Here is a 21,342-nt window from a genome sequence, read left to right as displayed (position 1 = left end):
TTGCACAACGGCTAGCTCTGTAATCGGGGCTCGAGCGATGAGAAATCATTACTGAGTTTTCACCGTGCAAAGACATCAATGACTAAACAAGAATCACACTAAAACACTGGATAAACAAAAACATATCAAATACACCTGGACCTAATACGTTTGTTTTTGTCCACGACCGGTCTTCAAAAATGTTTATGTGATGACTAGGGCCCGCAAAAGTCAATAAAGTCAAAAATTTTTAAGGACCTCGTCTGACCACGAATCAAAGAATAAAATTGTTTTCAGCACCTAGGGGATTGTTTCTAAGAAGTTTATAGGTCAAAATAAAGTCAAAATTTACAATAAAGTCAAAATTTTCAATAAAGTCAAAATTTGTCAAATTATGGCTTTTGACAAAGTTTTTGTGTTTCTTGAAAGTAATTTTTGTAAAAATCCTCGTGGAAGCATTGTAAATCAGGAACTGCGACACAATTAAACCATATTAACCCATAAAAGCAGGAAATAAGTCACAATGCCCACTTGGATCAGCAGTTACTTTTATCGCAAATTGTCCATTGTTTATTCATTGTTACGTATTTAAATAAATTAATCCTTATGCCGCGTGAAGGGGGTTACATTACTTCTTCCCTGTTTAATTTGCTGTTTATTAGAATTTACCATTCGGAGAAAATCGAGGCAAAGTGCCCTTTTCACAAGGACAAAATAACACAAGCTACCTAAATCTAACGCCAAAAAACACGACGCACTTTTTATAATCCATAAAACACCTTGACTTTTCGACAAAATATTACGTTTGGGTCTGAAATCGACAAAATATTATGTTTGGGTAACTGGAGGAAGAACTGTGACCTCTACAAATAAGCAATTTCGTTAGGTCAAAATAAAGTCAAAATTTGATAAAAATAAAGTCAAAAAATTTTTTTTTAGGTCAAAATAAAAATGGCCCTAGTGATGACCCGTTGTATTCTCAACACGATGGTATGGTTCGCAAAAAATGCAAACATTCCCTGTCAATTGTTTATTAATTGCACGTTAGAGGTTATACATAAACTGATTTCATTTCGTAAAGTCACAAGGTGTTCATTTCGAAAACGGTGTTGCATATTTATCATATATTTTTTGACAGTGATTGCTTAATGATATATGTTTTCGAAATAACGAATCAGCTAGTCAACGAACCTAAAAGTCTTTTTTGATATAAAGTGCACGTGTAGGCATATTGGTCTTAACCTCATCTAACATTCGTTCGATTCCGAAATTGTGACCTGATATAAAAGACACCTGCACATCCAAGAAACGTTGAACTAATTGTAAATGCCTTACCAGAATTTACAGAAGTACAGCATTTACTTCTTTTTTCTCACAATACGTGGTTGCGCTTATCTCTAAGAGCGCATTTTTCGCCTTAAAAGGGTTTGTTTTTTCATTGAAATTTGCTTCTGTTGAAACCACTATGGATCATGCAGGTCAGAGTTAAACCTGTGGCCTTCAATACCAGAACAGCGACGCAATAAAATAACAAAACCACAATCATTGCTACATGTCGTAACGGTTTAGAAATAACGGAAAATATAAATTTTTCAATACTTTGCAAAATCATCCGTAAATAATGACTTTGGCAGAAAATGTATATATGCCGTGCAGTCTACAAAGAGGTAAGAAATGGTGCTGAAGAGTGCAATCAATAGGATCATGGAAGCACCTTAAGGACTTGGAATCAGACATAATTACTCATAAAATGATCTCATTCTCGGATCTGCTCAGTCGGGCGATTTCAGTAAATAACTCAAACTTCCGTTGATTACTGATGTCACAACCGTCGTAACGTAGGAGATTTTTCCTGTGTTACTTTGTCGGTTGCATATTCATTATCGTTAACCAACTTCACCAACAAAGAAGAAAATCTTGAAGTGTATCAAAGTACCTTGTATATAACTAACTATTATCTGCAAATACGTAACCAGGGAGTCGGTAAACAGCTTCACGTCGGTCATTTAAAAGCGCATGATGTAAAAAGCGGTCGGGACGTCGGGTCACAGTATGGATACAGTGCAGCTGTTAGCCTACTTATATTTACTTTACATTGTAACGACTTTATGGAAAGTAATTAAACTTAATAAACATCGAAATAAAAGGTACACCAACAAGGTTGACCGTAGAAATGATGCATTTGCACTGGGTATATTCGGTACACATTTTTAGCAGAATGTACTGTCAGTGATCAAACCAACCAATTACAGTAGGCAACCGATTACATCTATGACATACATTGTAACCGCATAATTCTAACTGTATTGGCTTCGGCAGTCAGCACTTCACTTTAAACACTCATCAGCACGCACGCTGCTATCAATAACAAACAAACAATTCAAACCACTCAATTGAATTCGCAGGGTCGACCTACTATCCACGACAAATGAATGTTTAACTAGTTGCTGTATTGTGTAGCGTATAGAAAGCTGCTCAGGCAGTACCTTAGCACATGAACAATTAGACCTAGAAATTACTTACGTGCAGAAACGAAGAACAACATCTCCGTTTTACTAAGAAGTTAACTTTGTCGCGGATTAAAGTTATCGATCAACCTCCACACAAATGGAAGATGACCACTTGAATGCTTCGTTTAAGGTACAGATTACGATTATTTTTTGTCTTTGATGAATGCGTTCTGAAGGGCACCGGTATTAAATTCATCAATCGAATAAGATCAACACAGGAAAAAATCAAATCAATCAGTTTCAGTCAATGTTGCACATATTCTGGTCACGCATGTTATTACTCTTTCAGGCAGTACCTTAGCACTTGAACAATTAAACTTAGAAATTACTTACCTGCAGAAACGAAGAACAATATCTACGTTTTGTTTCTACGTCTACGGTATTTGGTCTACGTTTCTACGTCTACGGTATTTGATGAATGCGTTCTGAAGGGCACCGGTATTAAATTCATCAATCGAATAAGATTAACACAGAAAAAATCAAACCATCAGTTTCAGTCAATGTTGCACTTATTCTGGTCATGCATGTTATTACTATTTCATTGATATAAACCGCGTCGTCGTTTTGAATACATGTCTGGAAAAATAAACAAAGTTTAATTTGTATTTAGGCAAAGAAAAATGGGTTCTACATACGACAAAGATACATCTTATCTGTCCTGGGCTTTTTTGGGCTTTTCGCAATGAGTTGTACACGAAATAACCTGAACCTTGTCATAGTTACGATGGTGAATACAACGGAACAAAATCAAACGCAATCAGTAAGTAAAGTAGTATTTCTATATCGGCATCGAATGTTACTAGCTTATGTAAGTCAGATAACGACAAACAGATACCATTTATCTGACATTTTGTTGTAGTTTATACCAACAATAAGATATCGAAAGATCAAACATTTTGAAGCATTAGGAGTCGAACTACGTAATTTCCCAGTTAAACTATAAATATCATCAATCTTTTGTCATATTACCGAACTTCTCAAGTAGCTTTCGACGTGGCCAAGTTACTATTAAAATCAAACAGAAACTTCTGTTGCTGCCAATGGCGATTGCATTATACGTTGAACTGAAAGATATATACTCTACTGTACTTAAGCATAAAGTCGCGTTGTAACGTAAGTTTTGTAATAAATTGAAGGGAACATTCAACTGGGACAGTAAACAACAAGGTCTACTACTAGGATCGTATTTCTATGGATATGCGGCAGGAAACATACCAGGTGGTTGGATGGCTGGCAAATATGGATTTCGAAAAGTATTTGGAATTAGTTTGCTTATATCAGCGATTTTCTCTGTACTAACACCACCAGCAGCATACGCCAATTTTTACCTGGCCGTGATGTGCAGAGCTTTGCTCGGATTGTTTCAGGTTAATAAAAATATAACTATATTATTATATTTGTATGTTTGGTACGTATGTACAGTTTTGTTTTTATTTATTACAATAGGGTGGACTGTATACCGCAATGACGCACGCTTGGTCGAGCTGGGCACCACCATTGGAAGTCAGCATATTAAACTCCATCACATTTTCTGGGTTCATATTTGGATCAGTTGCCATCTTTCCGCTTACTGGTGTAATTGCACAATATCTGTTTTGGGAAGCGGTGTTTTACATCACAGGTAAGCGTTTTCTAGACAAAGCCATTATTTTAGTAATACTGCTATAAATAAAGTGCATGTGAAGTGTCATGCGTATAAATGAAGCATGATTAAGTCAAACCCAATCATTCAAATAACAACTGATCTTATCTCACCATTAGAGTGCAGGCCTAAGTTAGTAAATTAATTATAGACTAATTTGGTAGATATGAGACGGAGATGAAACATTGATCGAGTAGGTTATTGAACAAACCGTAGGCTAGTCACGGGTACATTTTTCCTTTTAATTTCTGCCAAAGGAGGCGTCGCTATATTTTCATCAATCTTGTTTTCGGTTTTGGTATCTGATGCTCCTTCCACCCATCAATGCATTTCTGAAAAGGAAAAACTTTACATCGAAAAAAGCTTAGGAAAACAAGGAGTGAGTATTGTAATTCATTTTAAGTTTAATTGAAATAATCGATGGACAGTCAAATCACAAATAAACGACAAAAATATGATAGACAAACTTAAATTCTGCACCGATCTTCAGATGAGCAAACCTAATTCAATTCCATGGAAGTCAATACTCACAACTAAATGCACGTTGGCACTATTTGTTTGTCACGTGGCTGATACCTGGTTTCAACACACTATTCCCACCATTTTACCAACCTATCTGTCTAACGTGTTACACTACAATATGACACAAGTAAGTCGTTTTGTAATAAGATGTGTAATAAGATTACATGTAATGTAATGTCTATGGAAGGATAGATCTTATAATTTCGACTGCATACTTTGGAATCGGTTAATCATTACTGTAAAGATCTAAAGATATATACGCTTGCGATAAGCTATATAGCAGTATATACAGTACATATAACTACATCTTGTTTAAAATTTTCAGGGTGGATTGGTGATGATTTTACCCTTTTTGGTGCAAGGTTTTGTGATATTATTTGGCAGTCAAGTAACAGACATGCTTCGAAGAAAACGATTAGTAACAACAACAAATATTAGGAAGATAAACTCTGGACTTTCCTTGTCAATTTCAGGATTATGTCTGATTTTGACTGGCTACATAGGAGTAAACCATTATGTTGTGATTGGTCTTTTTACTACAAGCTTCGCAATTAACGGCCTTTCATGTATGAGTTTCTTATATACTTCATATCTATGGTATACACACATATAAAAACATTTAACATAACATCAAGAACACGCTTCCAAGAATATCATAGAAAACTTTCAAATTCAGGCGATGGATTAACAATAGCATTCATCTGTAAACAATACCAATACTTTAAAACAAACATATCGTGGTAATATTGGTATTTTTTTGTTGAAATTCGTAGTTTTAATTGCATGGTATCGTAATCTTCCAACAAACTTTTTTTATATAAACAATTTGAAAACAAAAATAATACTTTCAGCAGGTCTACATTACTTTTGTTTTACGTCAATAGATCCAGGCCATTATTCAAACGCACTTGATTTTGCTCCTAGACATAGTGGCATTATTTTTGGAATATCCAACACAATCGCCAACATTATATGTTTTCTAGGACCATTTTCTGCTGGTTACATAGTCACTGATCCGGTATGTATGTCAATTATGTGATGCTTGAAATAGTATTTTGTACACAAATATATACAAAGAAATTAAGGTTTTCTGTTATAGCATTCAATTCCGCAATGGCAAAGTTTCTTTTGGTTAACGTTTGGCATTAATATTACTGGAGCAATTGTTTACGTAATATTTGGATCTGGTAAGGAACAAAAATGGGCTAAAGACGAAAAAGGTGAGTAACGAAAAGGACTCACTTTTGTAATGGAGGAAACTTGAATTTGAACAAAGCGAGATTGTCTACAGAAACGTAGCCTATAGTGGAATAATATTTTTGTATAGCAAAAATCAAATCTGACGTAATCCCGATTTATTGCTTATGATATGTTGTGGGAAACAACAATATCGATAAATATCAAGGAGCGCAAATATTGTGTGGTTATTCAATCGTTTTCAAGTTATTGGGACAATTTTGGTAAAAAAGTAAGGTTGGGACCTAACTAGCATAATAAGTTGTTACATATTGATTACAGTATAATTAAATTAGCAAACTGTTCTGCTCAGGTCACAGACTAGCAGAAACTGAAGAAAGGCTTGAACTCTCACATTAAGCTTCTCGTTATACGCAATTTTTCTGCTAAAAATTTCATGGGTTTTGCTGTGACTCATTATCGTTGAAGACATGGTATTCTCAAACGATTCATGTGGATTTACACGTCATACATAGCCATGCACAAATTCTCTGCAAGACTGCACAAAATGGCATCCAGTACGATAATAACAACTATTTATGAATATTGCTTGTTGAAAACGTTTTGAAACGAATAAAAAAATTGTTGAATACTGTATCATTGTTACCAAAGTTTTGCTTTACACAAGAATAAGCCAAGGAGCCTTAACAAAAAGTCTACCAAAAACAACGTTATCATTATCACTTACGCTATTATATTATTGCACTATTATTTCCCAATCAAGAAATCATTATGGAATCGCAATTGAACACAATGTTAACATTTTTATGTTTACATTACTGAGAATCTGGCAAAAAGTCATCGAAGACTTAGGCAATAATATATGGTCAATGACAATAAAGCTCCAATGAAACAACGCAAATCAGATTGAAAAAGCTAAGCAGCAACAACAGCTTACATTCAAATATCATGCAACATCAAGTATACAAAGCAAAGTTGTACCTACAAGTTATTAAGTGCAATGGACAGGAAGGTTGTCCGGACCGCCTCACTGAATCACAAATAAGCTTATGGTTTGGTAGCCTATTGAACAGTGGGAATTTGGCCATCGATCGTCAGTTTTTATGATTATCTTGCCCTTAGTGAAAAAACTTTGGTGACGCCTGGTCTAACCCATGCAGTGGTTTCCAAACTTTTCTTTCTCTCAGCGCCCTTTGAAAACTTATAAACGGTCACGGCACCTTATATAGCCAAACAAAAACTGACAGGTATTTTAAGGGGAATTGAAATCATTTTCAACCTATTTTCTAAAAACAGAAAAAAATGCGCTGATTCCGAAAATGTAAACGAAATGTCTTTATCTTTCTTCGTTGACGAGTTATTGGCAAAACCGTTTTCAAAGAACTGCGCAGGGAGCGGACAATGTGACGTCACCTAGTTGGTTGGTCTTCTAACATAGTTCAAGCACATATCAGGTCGATGAAAAGTTGCTGTTGGAAAAATCGTTTCGGTGAATGTAGTGAGCGCTTTGGACAGTACTTCTACTATTCCTTCAGCAATGGATTTATGAGTAACGGAGTACACGCAACGTGCGAGTGTGATTGTGATGAGCGCTGCGTAGACTGCTTTGTCAATTGTGTTCTAGCAACATCATGTGACTATGTACAGTGTAATGTATTGTGTTATAGTGTGATTATTAGCCAGTCATCACAACGGAACGATTTTAGAGAAAAAAGCCAATATAATCACCAGCAAACTCATTGAGTATACATTAGTTATTAGGGTTCCACGACATATGACCGCGGGAAAATGACCGCGAACAAACTCACCGGGGACAACTGAACGTGACGTAAATTGACCGCGAACAAACTGACTGTGATGTAAATTGACCGCGAACAAACTAACTGGGAACAGACTTACCGGAATGAAAATTGACCGGGAGGTAAATTGACCGTGCAAGTGCTGAATTATTGTGTTTAAGTTGATGGTAGTATATGATATGTAATGATACGTATGATACGTACAGCTTCAATCTGACAATTTACTTAACTAAAGTGTCCATTGTTATTGCAATGAGTCCATTGTTACAACATGAGATAGGCTACAACGCATTGTTTCATAATCTCATCAAACAACTCGTCTAGACCGGGAAAATGCATGTAACAATAGGAAATCTATGAATAAAGGTGAAAAACCCGTAGGGTCACCCTACACCCTACAAGGGGCCAAAAAACTCTACGAGTGGCAACCTTGACTGCAATACACATACTAAATTGGATAGTGACTAGATAGCGACTAGATAGTGAATTAGAATTTTGACCTTTTGACGGCCAATTTGTCGCCGGTTAATTTGATCGCCGGCCAATTTATCGACGGTTAATTTCATCGCCGGCCAATTTACGTCACGGTTAATTTGATCGCCGGCCAATTTGTTGCCGGTCAGTTGTCCACTACCAGTTGTCGCCGGTGAGTTTGTTCACGGTCACTTCTCGTGATCCCAGTTATTAGTAAGTTTGGTATTACTTTCTGTCTTGGATCGCTCTTCGGATGGTGTTTAATCTTTATTCTGATGTAGCCTACATGTAGTAATTCGGTGTGTGTCAGCCATTCAATTGACCTTCAATCATTCGGGTTCAAGTCGGGTAATATGTGATAACATAAGGTATATTATGTTACTCAAACGTTATTATTGTCATATGTTGTTAGCTACTAAGGAAACTCTCAATCACAGATGTTAGTGCAGCAATCAATAGTTGAATCTTCTTCTTTCTTTCGTATGAGGTCGGCTCAAGCATATTCGGCTACCAATTGCAGCCATCTCTTCCCTTCCTCGTCAGGGGTCTTTAGGTCGTCTTGGCCTATAGGTGGGTGCAGGACATGACAGTCGAAGAGGATATGTTCTGCTGTTTGTGATTCTGCACCGCAAATGCATGATGATGATGTTTTAAGGCCCCAGCGGTGCATGCATTCGCCAAAACGACCTACTCCAGTTCTGAGGCGGTTCAGTGTTGTCCAGGCCTTTCGAGGAAGGTCTGCGCCAGCAGGGGTAGTGGTGGAGGGCTCAACATTGAACTGGGGGGGGCGGGACACTTCTTTCCAGTCGTCGCACCATGCAGTGTTGATGTTGAATCCGGCGGCCACAAGTGCAGCAGCATGTCTGCTAAAGGGGCGGCGAGAAACCAGCCGCTGACGGCCACCGTGGAGTTGGCCGCCCAGGGTTGCGTGTAAGGGATGGTTGATGCTGTCCATGGCTTGGCATGCAATCTTGTGAGTTGAATCTTATATCAGCATATATCGTATTCATCTGGAAAGGTGAGTGTAACGGTCAGATAATATTGCACCGTTTCCGAAGCAATCAACTATAGTATTATACGTATGTGACTGAAGTTTTAACTGTATAGGGTTCGTCAGTCAGCAGTTAAATTTATACAAGCACTCATCAGCGCGCTCGAGGCTGTTGTTAAAAAGAAACCAGTTCCAACTACTCCACTTTGCAGGGTCGAGTTACCATCAACGACAAATCAATGTTTAACTAGTTGCTGTATTGTGTAACGTAGACAGTCGGAAAAGCAAGTATCATAGAACTTAAACAATCAGACCTACGAAGTACCTACAGTACACGTAGAAACGAAGAAAAATATCTGTATAATGCTAAGGCGCCTAGTCGCGGATTAAAGTTATCGAGCAACCTTCACACAAATGGAAGATGATCACTTGAATGCTTCGTTTAAGGTACAGATGAAAAACATTTTTCGTATTTGATGATTGTGTTCTGATGAGTACCAGTATTAAATTTATCAATGCAATAGGATCAACACAGGAGAAAATCAAATAGTATACAATAACGCTATCACTGAACGGAATAAAACCAACAGCAGGTTTAGTTAAGTGTGGAAAAGATAAGAGAACTCGTTGTTTAACGGAATTATTGAGTCAATATTGAACTTACTTTGGTTATGTTATTATTCTTTCTCTAATATAAACCCGCATCCCGTTTTAAATAAGGCTGCCACTACTCACCGGAAAAATATCGTGCGTTCGAAGCTAGTTTTAATAGATTCTTGTTAACATAACTTAAATGCTATAACATAGCAATCTAAACCTAACTTAAATCTACTTTCTAAGCTAAATCTAACTCTAAAATCGCCTTAAATAGACTTTTGCATACCAATTCTCCTAACCTAACCGCCTATCTTTAACAACAGCAGGCTACGTGACATACATAAGGTGAAATAGTCATTTCCTTTAAATAAATGTTTGGAAAGATAAACAAAATTTAATTTGTATTTAGGCAAAGAAAAATGGTTTCTACATACGACAAAGATACGTCTTATCTGTTCTGGGCTTCTTTGGGCTTTTCACAATGAGTTGTACACGAAATAACCTGAACCTTGTCATAGTTACGATGGTGAATACAACGGAACAAAATCAAACGCAATCAGTAAGTAAAGTAGTATTTCTATATCGGCATCGAATGTTACTAGCTTATGTAAGTCAGGTACCGATGGCGACAAACAGATATCACTTATCTGACATTTTGTTGTAGTTTATACCAACAATAAGATATCGAAAGATCAAACATTTTGAAGCATTAGGAGTCGAACTACGTAATTTCCCAGTTGAACTACAACATCATCAATCTTTTGTCATATTACCGAACTTCTCAAGTAGCTTTCGACGTGGCCAAGTTACTATTAAAATCAAACAGAAACTTCTGTTGCTGCCAATGGCGATTGCATTATACGTTGAACTGAAAGATATGTAGTCTACTGTACTTAAGTATAAAGTCGCGTTGAAACGTAAGTTGTGTAATAAATTGAAGGGGACATTCAACTGGGACAGTAAACAACAAGGTCTACTACTAGGATCGTATTTCTATGGATATGCGGCAGGAAACATACCAGGTGGTTGGATGGCTGGCAAATATGGATTTCGAAAAGTATTTGGAGTTAGTTTGCTTATATCAGCGATTTTCTCTGTACTAACACCACCAGCAGCATACGCCAATTTTTACCTGGCCGTGATGTGCAGAGCTTTGCTCGGATTGTTTCAGGTTAATAAAAAAATTCAAACTATTAATAGTTTTCTATACACCGCGGTACTGTACAGCTTTGTTTTTATTTATTACAATAGGGTGGACTTTATCCCGCAATGACGCACGCTTGGTCGAACTGGGCACCACCATTGGAGGTCAGCATATTAAACTCCATTACATTTTCTGGGTTCATATTTGGATTAGTTGCCATCTTTCCGCTTTCTGGTGTAATTGCAAAATATTTGTTTTGGGAAGCGGTGTTTTACATCACTGGTAAGCGTTTTCTTTTTAGGAATAAGCTACTGCTATTTAAAAGCGTATCTAAAAAGGCATGAATAAATATTAGTCACAACAAAACACTATCTATGGATCCTGTATTTTCAATAATATGTGTTGTTAATAATTTAGAGGTGAACTTGTTAAAACCTTGATTACGTAAGTAGTTTATAGCACAAACCGTAGCCTAATCACAAACATATTTACTTTTGCTGTCAAAGGAGGAGTCGCTATATTTTCATCAATCTTGTTTTTGATTTTGGTATCGGATACTCCTTCCACCCATCGATGCATTTCTGGGAAAGAAAAACTTTACATCGAGAAAAGCATTGGAAAACAAGAGGTGTGTGTCCACAAAGTTTCTAAAAAAATCCTGTCGCATTTAAAAAAGAAAACTTGTCAAATATGAATTAGTCACCAAAGATATGTTCAGATGAGCAAAGCTAATTCAGTCCCATGGAAGTCAATACTCACAACTAAATGCACGTTGGCACTATTTGTTTGTCACGTGGCTGATGCCTGGTTTCAACACACTCTCCCTACTATTTTACCAACTTATCTGTCTAACGTGTTGCACTTCAATATCACAGAGGTCAGTCGCTTTGCAAAATGGAGACTTCCAGGCTTTACGAGATACGTTTGCATTGTACATGTTATAGTTTCAACCAATTATGTTCGAAACTGGCAGTCGTTACTGCGTAGACTTAGGCATATATATATAACATCATATTATTAAAACTTTCAGGGTGGATTGGTAATGATTTTGCCTTTTTTGGTGCAAGGTTTTGTGATATTATTTGGCAGTCAAGTAACAGACACGCTTCGAAGAAAACAATTAGTAACAACAACAAATATTAGGAAGATAAACTCCGGACTTTCCTTGTCAATATCTGGATTATGTTTGATTTTAACTGGTTACGTAGGAACAAACCATTATGTTGTGATTGGTCTTTTTACGGCCAGCATCGCAGTTAACGGCCTTTCATGTATGAGTTTCATATAGTTGATACCTATGCTATACACACACATGAAAAGATAACAATAACGTGCTACCAATAGAATATTGAAAAAATCTTTCATCTTCAGCCGATGGATTCAATATTATTTATGAGTAAGCTACCAATATCAAAACGAACTGATCGTCAAATATTTAAAAATTTTTAAACAGATCATACAGTTATAATTGCATGGTATTGTACACGACCGATAAATTTTTCTTTTTACAACAAATTAAAAACAAAAAAGCTATTCTTGATTGTAAGCCAACATTGTTTTTGTTTTACATATTTAGATCCAGGCCATTATTCAAACGCACTTGATTTTGCTCCTAGACATAGTGGCATTATTTTTGGAATATCCAACACAATCGCCAACGTTATATGTTTTCTAGGACCATTTTCTGCTGGTTACATAGTCACTGATCCGGTATGTATGTCGATTATGTGATGCTTGAAATAGTATTTTGCACACAAATACATACAAAGAAATTAAGGTTTTCTGTTATAGCATTCAATTCCGCAATGGCAAAGTTTCTTTTGGTTAACGTTTGGCATTAATATTACTGGAGCAATTGTTTACGTAATATTTGGATCTGGTAAAGAACAAAAATGGGCTAAAGAGGAAAAAGGTGAGTAACAAAAAAGACTCACTTTTGTAATGGAGGAAACTTGAATTCGAGCAAAGCAAGATTATCTACAGCAGGGGGGGAGGGGTGTTCAAACTATGGTTAGCAGGCCACCTGTTTTTTATTAGCACGTGACCATCATCGGTTTCACGCATAACTTTAAACCACGATGAAAAAATATGAAACTGACGTTGAGAGTTTAAAAGACGTTTTTGAATCGGTACTCCCACTTCCATTAACTTTATGTCTTATACAATGTTCAGCTGCGTAGGCTTAACGTTTGTGGTACATTTTAGAATAGGCGGGTTGCTACAGTTTGTGACTTGGGGAGATGTTTTCTGTAGACTCTAGGCTTACTGTTTAGCATTTTCGGTTACAAAATGGATTGTACCTCCAACGCTAATTGTTAATGGTTTTCACGATCTTTATTACGTTGTAGGCAAAGCAGCGATATTCACACATGGTAAATGGCCCGGTCACTCGTTAACTTTTTAGTGCATGGCTCTCAGTGAAAAAAGTTTGGACGCCCGTGCTGGTATATAGAAACGTATAGTGGAATAATCCTTTTGCATTGGAAAATTCAAATCTGACGTATACTTCCGATGTGATAATATATTGAGTTTGGGATAGTTTTGAAAAAAATGTGGATAAATGTATATGAAGATAAATATTGTGTGCTGGTCGTACGATCTTTTCCACGTTATTTGGATTGTTTTGTCATAAAAATTAAAGTTGGGATCTAATTAACAAAAGATGTTGTTGTTAAATATATTGTCTACAATATAGCTAAATTAAAAATCTGTGTTCTGCGCAGGTAACCAACTAGCAGAAATTGAGGAAGAAAAGCTTGAACTCACGTAGTAAACGATTTCTTTTACGCAATTTTCATACCGCAGTTTTTATGTTTTTGGTTGATGACATATCACCTTTCAAGATTCAGCTTTCTTCAGCAATTTACGTGGATTTCACGCACACAAGCTCACATCTTTTACTGAACTGCTCAAAATGGCATACCTATTTCGATAAAAAATTAACAGTAAGTTACTCGTTTATAAACTTGTTGATTATTTGCAAGCAGAAGACTTGTTGATTACTGCATCATTGTTACCAAAGTCCTCCACCACTCGATCCGCAAAGGAGATGTTTGACGGTCGACTGCCTTTGACTAATAACACCGCATTAAGTTATGACAAATTAATTTTTGTTCGTTTGTATATTACTCGTGAGAAGTATTACACAACAAATACATCTGTCATAATGACCGCGTACACTGGCGGCTGTAGCAATATGAGCGAAGACGATTGATGGTTGATAATTAATTTGTTTTACTTCTGCTTCGATTATTTATATGAGTTCTCATTTCTCAAACGGCGTGACTATGCTGTTAGTTGCTTAAATCTGTCTATACAAATTACTAAATTATAAAGTTCCCATTTTATTTATTATTATCAGACACGAAGGCTTTCACCTTCAGGCAAAGCTTACTGAATGTTACATTGCGCAGTAGTAACCAATGAAATCAATCACACAATAAGAGGGTCGATTGCGAACAACACAAGAGTATATATATAGCACACCAGTTCAAGCGAGGTAATTTATCTGACGTCATTGCGCAGTCTTAACAAGTGAGTGATAAAAGTAAAAACTCATGACTCGTGACGTAACCGTCACAAACTTATTGGTTTGACTGGACACTGGGCAGTGTATTCAGTTTTAGTCAACATTTGTAAAGCGATGACCAGAGTTATAGATGGCCAGAGTGGTCTACCCGACCATTCGGCCCTTTGTATGGGCCACATTTGTTCGCCACATATCACCAACAGCAGCCTATTAGTAGATACATGATGTCTCTGTCGATAACCTGAAAGAGTTTTTACACTTAAATGTTTTATTTTTCCGGCATTCATATACTTATTAGCGTCAATGTTTACGAATGATGTAACCAAGTAACCTAGCTTTTTAAAACACCAAACGAGAACGTCAGAAGTAAACGTTCTACGTTTAGAATGTGTAACGTTCATTGCCTTCCATTAAAACAGCAATTCGGTTAAATAAATGAATATCCGATTCCTTAAGTTACACTAAATTTGCACCTAACTTTTTCAAACTATTGATATTGTGTATAACGTTTATGATGAAAAGCGCTAGAGGCAGGAGAGAATGGAGTAAACAGCTCACTCTGCAGAAAAAAATAGTCATGAGTGCTACAACTTTGGTGAAATACTATTTACATTTAGCAAAAAAAGTTCCTACTGTTTTTTATAAGTTATACAGTATTAATAATGGAGACGCTCACTAATCCCAAGTTCATTCGAAAAAGCAAAATTTTACTTCTATGAAAAAGATTTTACACACTTATATACCAGAATGTGCATGTTATTACATAGCACAGCTCTAACGCTAATTTGTGGTTATGTAGCTAGGCAGTTTGTCATCATCAGCATACAAAAGACTTGGACAAACGAACTGATTCGAAAGAACTCCATTCCGCAACTTGTTTGTCCAGCTAAAAAAGAAGCCACGGTTCTGTCGCAATGAAATCTGCAAATGCTGTTATTGTATTTTTATTTTTTTTAATATAGGCTATTTGACAGAGCGGATGGAACGCCTGGCTTGCAAATGACGCGTCCTACCTTTATTACCCATCGTGTGCCTTCAATACCCACAGTGGCGTTATTGTTGTCCCCTCAAGTAGGACATGAACAACGCTGGTTACCTTTGAGTGGTTCTTGTTGCGAACAGTTCCAAATTTGGGAAACACCATATAAGTACCAAAAAAAAAAACACAAAAAAAAAAATGTGTGTCTATCGGAACTTGATTAAAAATAAGCTCAGTAACTGGGGCTCGAGAGATGAGGAAGCACTGCCGAGGTTTAGTCATGCAAAGATCTTCTTCAGTTAAAGAATAAAGATTCTAATATCATAAAATCATGATATTAGAATATCATGACGATTGCGATAATTTTCATAACTTTTCACCACTACATAGTTGTTTGTACAGTATTTCTATTGTAGCCTAGTGTATGTGTTATTTGGTTATTGTCTAAAGAAGACTGAAAACAATTGCATATTATTCTGTTTTGTTTTATCATGCTTGCAAGTTAAGCCATTTTTTGATCATCTTCATAAAGAGTATAATCATCTTCTTTTCTCTATGCAGTTAAAAATATGTCTTGGTGAATCAGATTTACCGCTGTTTAGATTGCTAATACGATGTACCACAGTTTATCTAAATCATCCAAAAACATAGTCTTTTTCATCCAGGATCTGTGTCCCGGTATTTTATGTTATATTTTAAACATTTCCAGTGGTTTAACATTTACTGCAACTTAATTATTAACCGCAATTAATAATCCGCAAAAACAATCAAAAACTAGATTTCCTAGAGTCTGCTTTTGTTAGTCGTTGGTTGACGATGTCGACTATGCTGCAGATAGTTCGTGCTCGTCACATACATTTGTTCAATAATAAGACGAGTGCTTTACAAGGATGAGTAACATTCGATGACAAGGCAATTGCTTGCGAGCTGCTGGATCAACGTAAGGCAAACTGAGTGCAAACAAGGCTGCTAAGGCTAAGGCTATTAAGGCTTATTGTTGCTAAGGATTATTTCGCATTCTCGGAAGCTCTTACTCATCCGGCTTTATAGGAAATGGTAAAGCAAGGTAAAGTGGATAAAAATTCTTCGTGGAAATGAAAAATGAAGTGAAAATGCAATATAAATAGCGATAACGCCGAACACTTTCAGTTAAGGAAGGGTTATTCAGCAGAAACAAACCAGACACACTTTGTTTATATAACAACGTGACGCACGACCAGTTAAAATAGTTAAATAGAACGTGGAGACTTAAGCAAGCCAATCCTTACCGGCTAGGCTGGTATAACCGGTTGGCAATAGACAGCGCTGTTATTTGCAAAATGATTCCCTGCTGATATTCTTTATTACACTTTCTAGGCTTCATTTATGTCCAAATTTTCTTATGTACAACTGTAATTTTAGATTACTAAAGAAGTCAGTACTCCAAAACAAACATAGATCATGAATTTGCAGTAACGTCCGCAAGCATATATGATTAGATGACTGTAGATGCTCGTCAACTCAACTCCGTTTAACTTAGCTTCGGATAACTCAAACTGACTTAACTGGTTCTGGCAAGATTAATAAAGCTGCCAATAAAAATATAAGCAGAAAGCTCAGGCTATCTTGAAGTTTCAAATCTCTGTATCAAAAACGTTATGTTAACTCAAAGCATTTTCTGTTGGCCCCAGGGCATAAACGGCACATGTTATATCAAAATTACTCCAAAAAATCTATAAATGGATACTATAAAAAGTATCCAGTGCAACCATAGGTTTACACATACAAATAAGTTGAATAGGTTGCCATGGCATTAACAAAATGTTAGCGCACTGACTACAGCGTTGTTAATTCTGGAAATTTTCTGTAATGTTTGTAAATTTGAAGTAATTTAATGGGTCATTTTAGCTTCGATGTAATGAGTTAAAAACGTCATATCCCAGATAAAGAACGGCGGGTGTAAAAACTTGGAGCAAAAGTTACACATTTTTAAAAGCGTTTTTTTTTCCACAATTTGCGCGCGACCTTAAACTTTCGATGAAAGGTATTTAAACTGTTAGCAAAGGTAGTTCTCAAGGTCTCTTACTGGTCAACATCAAGGTTATTATTGAAATGAAGAAATAACTAATGACAATAATAGAAGTAAAGCAGAAGTGATAAGTAGTAGAAGTAAGTAAGTGAAGTAATAACTAGTAACATAAATCAATAACCGGTCAAATGTCTTTATGAAAGCGATATAACCCTAAAACAAGAAATCGGTTACAATAATATCAGTTATCGCATTCGAAGCAGCTAAATGTCATGTTTGCGAACAAGAAAAATGCTTTTACATTCGACAACAACACGATCACAAAGTTTATGTCAAAATTTATTTGACAATAATGACATTGCTAAAAGCACTACGTTTCTGCAATGTTAAAACAGTGTTGTTTTATGGTTACCGACTACAAACTTGTTATTAAATTAAACTGCTCACTCAAAAACATTATGCAGCAGAACAATGTTCATCCATAAAAAGTTAAAGGCCTGCAGAAGGAAGTACCGAAGGCGACAAAACAAGAAACGCTGTTTGATTAATTCATATAGCAATTGGGCCATGTATAAATCTCTGCCTACTCACAAGGTTATTAGCAAGGGCTGCCACTATTTTATCAGAAACAATTGTGCGTTCGAAACTATTTTTCACAGCTTCTTGTTAACCTAACTTAAATGTTATAAAATAGTAACCTAGATCTAACCTAAATCAATCTTCTAATCTAAATTTAACTCCAATAAAACCTTAAATAGCTAAAATCAAGTTTTCACATGGCTTTTCCCCTAACCTAATCAGTAATCAGACTAATCACTAATCTTTAACAACAGGCTGCGTGACCTACATACGGTGAAGTAGTCACTCACAATAGAAAAAGGCCTGAGCACTTTGCTAAAAACATTAATTCACAAACCTCAGTCCATACAGGATGACAGATGAAAATGTGAATGCTGAATTCGAGGTAAATTCATCGGGTCGGCAACGTTTTAATATGCATGCATTGTCATTTGGTGTTCATGAGTAACGCATTGATAATATACTTCATCAAGAATAACATATTATATTTTCAAACAGGAGAGAAAAAGCCGTTTTTTCGTCCGTCAAAGGTACGTAATAGCAGCTCTGGGCTTCTTTGGCTATTTCAACTTCAGTTGCATGCGAAATAACATCAATGTCACCATAGTGGCCATGGTAAGCACAACGGAAAACAACCAAACCCAAACAGTAAGTTGAAACAAACATCACAGCTTCTTCATATAGTGTATTATTAAACGTTTTTTAATAATTGAAGGGAACATTCAACTGGGACAGTAAACAACAAGGTCTACTACTAGGATCGTATTTCTATGGATATGCGGCAGGAAACATACCAGGTGGTTGGATGGCTGGCAAATATGGATTTCGAAAAGTATTTGGAATTAGTTTGCTTATATCAGCAATTTTCTCTGTACTCACACCACCATCAGCGTATGCCAATTTCTACTTGGTTATGGTTTGCAGAGCTATGCTCGGATTCGTCCAGGTTAAAGCACTTCCACGCAAGCTGAATAGCTTTTAAAATAATATCACTCATTATTTGATCATTCATACATTATTTCATTGCAATACAGGGAGGTGTTATCCCAGCTTTTAATTACGGTTGGTCTAAATGGGCCCCACCGCTGGAAATTACCATATTAAATTCAATTGCGTTGTCTGGTTCAATGGTTGGGTTTTTGGTAATATTCCCTTTAGCTGGTGTCATTGCACAAAGTAATAACTGGGAAGCAGTATTTTATATTACAGGTTTGTAAATTATATTTCATAGTTTCGATGCTTTGTTAATGTTACAGTAGTGCAAAACATGAAACAAATCAACACAGTAACAAAATCTAACTGTACATACGCAGAAATATGACGAATGTATTTACTACTCAGGAGGAATGACAACCATTTGGGCAATCTTTTTTTTTATATTTGCGTCTGATGCGCCTTCCAACAACAGATGGATTTCTGAATGGGAAAAACAATTTATTGAGAAAAGCATTGGAAAAAGGGAGGTATAAGGTAGAATACGAACATTTCTGAAGCTTTCAATCGCAGTTTCAAAATAGGGATAAATATTCTTCTAAATAACTCTAGTGTAACGAAAATATGTCACTTGTTATTTATAATACCTTATATTTTACCGTTTTACAATGCGTTAATTTTCTGTGCGATGATTACTTCACATTTTAGTTTTAGTCCATTACTGTACTTGCGGTTATCATTGTTTATCTCGCGTTTTGTGCGCTCTTATCTTATCAATAGTTTTACACTTCACCTATTGGGTTCTATAAAATCCGTTGTCGTGTGGTTTGGTTTTGGTCATGGGGGTATTTAATAAAATTAATTGGTTTCTTGGGTTTTACTGATGGTGTCACGGTTCACTGTGAATGTGGGAAGGCAGCCTGGCTAAAGAAAATCTTGGTTGCACTAGTAACCACTAAGTTAAGAGCTCTTTAAACAATTTCTACAGTTTTAATCACACATGTTGTCATAAATCAGTTATTACCGTAAAACCTCTATTTCACCGCCATAGCGCTCTATTTTTCTACCCTTCTTTAAAAGTGGCGTTCTATTAGAGGTGGCGTTCAAATAAAGGTGGCGGCGCTCAAATAGAGGTTTTACGGTATTTGCAAAAATTATCGTGTAAACGGCTCTCAGGTACGTCATACACTGAGCTCGATTCCGTGGAAGTCAATATTTACATCGAAGTGTGCATGGGGACTGTTTGTTTGTCATTCAACTGATGCCTGGTTTCAACACACTCTCCCTGCTGTATTGCCAACTTATATGTCGAATGTATTGGACTTTGATATGACGCAAGTAAGTTTGAATACAAAAGCATCGATATCCATATATTACAAGGGTCAACAAGTTCGTTAACATATTCTGTCAAGTCATCAATTTGCCATTATGGATCATGCATTCGACCTTTGTGTTTTTGTTCTGCAGATTGGATTAGCCATGATCCTTCCTTATTTGCTCCAAGGTTTTGTGGCAGTACTCGGAAGCCAAATTACTGATATGCTTCGAAGAAAAAAAGTTATAACCACAACAAACATAAGAAAGATAAGCTCTTTCCTATCTGCTTCTATGTCGGGATTGTTCCTGGTTTTAACTGGTTACGTGGGAGGAAACCATTACGCGGTCATCAGTCTTTTCACAATGAGCATTGCAGCTCTCGGACTTGTTTGTATGATAAAAAGTTTGCTTTTACATATAGCAAATCATCCAATTAGCAGCGTATAGATATGTGTTTGAAGGAGAACTATCAAGATTAAACATTATTATTTAAATATTTAGGAGATGGTTGGTTTTTAGTTTCAGGTTATCAATGCAACGCGCTTGACATTGCTCCGAGGTATAGCGGTATCGTTTATGGGATATCCAACACCATTGCCCATATTTTCGCTTTTTTCGGACCTTTTTCTGCAGGTTACATTGTTGTCAACAAGGTAAAGTTTTGTGAGAATTATTTTCGCGAAGTCGTGTAAAAAATTATGAGAAACATTTGATGTTACAGCAATCAGTTTCTCTTTGGCAAAATCTTTTCTGGCTAAGCTTTGGTATTAACCTAACCGGAGTAACTGCATACGCTATTCTGGGATCAGGCGATGAGCAACCATGGGCTAAAGCAGACACATGTAAATAACAGACACAATCAAATTTGTTTGAATTAATTTGTGAAAGTTATATTTTCACAAAATATTATCAAAATGTTTATGTGCAGGTGACAATAGAAGTGGCAAAGTATTGGAAACTGAAAATGACAGGCTCACCACAACATTACATTAAATGTTGTTATACAAACATTGGTTTACATTTAATGTCAACATGAGTTTAGGTGTACAGCAGTGATCGAGTGAATTTAGAACATTGCTAAAATATCTGTTTAACAAAATATAACATTGTATGTTTTTGCGTCATTTCACTTGACTTCCCCT

The 21,342-nt window shown here is 36.2% G+C and overlaps 3 protein-coding genes across 8 annotated transcripts; all 3 read left to right on the top strand.

Annotated features, from left to right (window-relative positions):
- Positions 1 to 2,414: 2,414 nt before the first annotated feature.
- LOC143465559 (sialin-like) lies at positions 2,415 to 6,482 on the top strand. 2 transcript variants are annotated; one of them, XR_013118630.1, is made up of 10 exons: positions 2,415 to 2,619; positions 3,100 to 3,249; positions 3,626 to 3,856; positions 3,936 to 4,110; positions 4,389 to 4,510; positions 4,622 to 4,780; positions 4,979 to 5,219; positions 5,538 to 5,671; positions 5,739 to 5,873; positions 6,203 to 6,482. XR_013118630.1 is itself a non-coding variant. In XM_076963922.1 (10 exons), exons 1-10 carry the CDS (start codon positions 2,587 to 2,589, stop codon positions 6,247 to 6,249), a joined length of 1,413 nt encoding a protein of 470 aa, XP_076820037.1. In that variant the 5' UTR covers positions 2,415 to 2,586; the 3' UTR covers positions 6,250 to 6,479. The 2 variants fall into 2 exon arrangements, 1 of the variants encoding a protein (XP_076820037.1); XM_076963922.1 differs by having other exon boundaries at positions 5,753 to 5,873; positions 6,203 to 6,479.
- A 2,727-nt stretch (positions 6,483 to 9,209) lies between these two features.
- LOC143465558 (sialin-like) lies at positions 9,210 to 15,218 on the top strand. Of its 4 annotated transcripts, XR_013118629.1 has the most exons (11): positions 9,221 to 9,561; positions 10,121 to 10,270; positions 10,652 to 10,882; positions 10,963 to 11,137; positions 11,362 to 11,483; positions 11,574 to 11,732; positions 11,886 to 12,126; positions 12,432 to 12,565; positions 12,647 to 12,767; positions 13,579 to 13,800; positions 14,217 to 15,218. XR_013118629.1 is itself a non-coding variant. In XM_076963920.1 (10 exons), the coding sequence occupies exons 1-10, from the start codon at positions 9,529 to 9,531 to the stop codon at positions 13,623 to 13,625; spliced, it is 1,341 nt and encodes a 446-aa protein (XP_076820035.1). In that variant the 5' UTR covers positions 9,210 to 9,528; the 3' UTR covers positions 13,626 to 14,032. The 4 variants fall into 4 exon arrangements, 3 of the variants coding, with proteins under 3 accessions (XP_076820035.1, XP_076820034.1, XP_076820036.1); XM_076963920.1 differs by lacking the exon at positions 14,217 to 15,218 and having other exon boundaries at positions 9,210 to 9,561; positions 11,886 to 12,054; positions 13,579 to 14,032; XM_076963919.1 differs by lacking the exon at positions 14,217 to 15,218 and having other exon boundaries at positions 13,579 to 14,032.
- A 128-nt stretch (positions 15,219 to 15,346) lies between these two features.
- LOC143465554 (sialin-like) lies at positions 15,347 to 21,311 on the top strand. Of its 2 annotated transcripts, none has more exons than XM_076963910.1 (11): positions 15,347 to 16,429; positions 18,205 to 18,335; positions 18,449 to 18,598; positions 18,666 to 18,896; positions 18,985 to 19,159; positions 19,292 to 19,413; positions 20,060 to 20,221; positions 20,351 to 20,591; positions 20,720 to 20,853; positions 20,922 to 21,042; positions 21,129 to 21,311. In XM_076963910.1, exons 2-11 carry the CDS (start codon positions 18,303 to 18,305, stop codon positions 21,191 to 21,193), a joined length of 1,434 nt encoding a protein of 477 aa, XP_076820025.1. In that variant the 5' UTR covers positions 15,347 to 16,429; positions 18,205 to 18,302; the 3' UTR covers positions 21,194 to 21,311. The 2 variants fall into 2 exon arrangements, with proteins under 2 accessions (XP_076820025.1, XP_076820026.1); XM_076963911.1 differs by having other exon boundaries at positions 15,347 to 17,511.
- Positions 21,312 to 21,342: the final 31 nt, after the last annotated feature.

The sequence above is a fragment of the Clavelina lepadiformis genome, chromosome 7 (assembly GCF_947623445.1).
Source record: "Clavelina lepadiformis chromosome 7, kaClaLepa1.1, whole genome shotgun sequence".
In the NCBI taxonomy this organism is placed as follows: domain Eukaryota; kingdom Metazoa; phylum Chordata; class Ascidiacea; order Aplousobranchia; family Clavelinidae; genus Clavelina; species Clavelina lepadiformis.
Note: the sequence above shows the minus strand (reverse complement) of the source record. Positions and strands in the feature narration are given on the sequence as shown.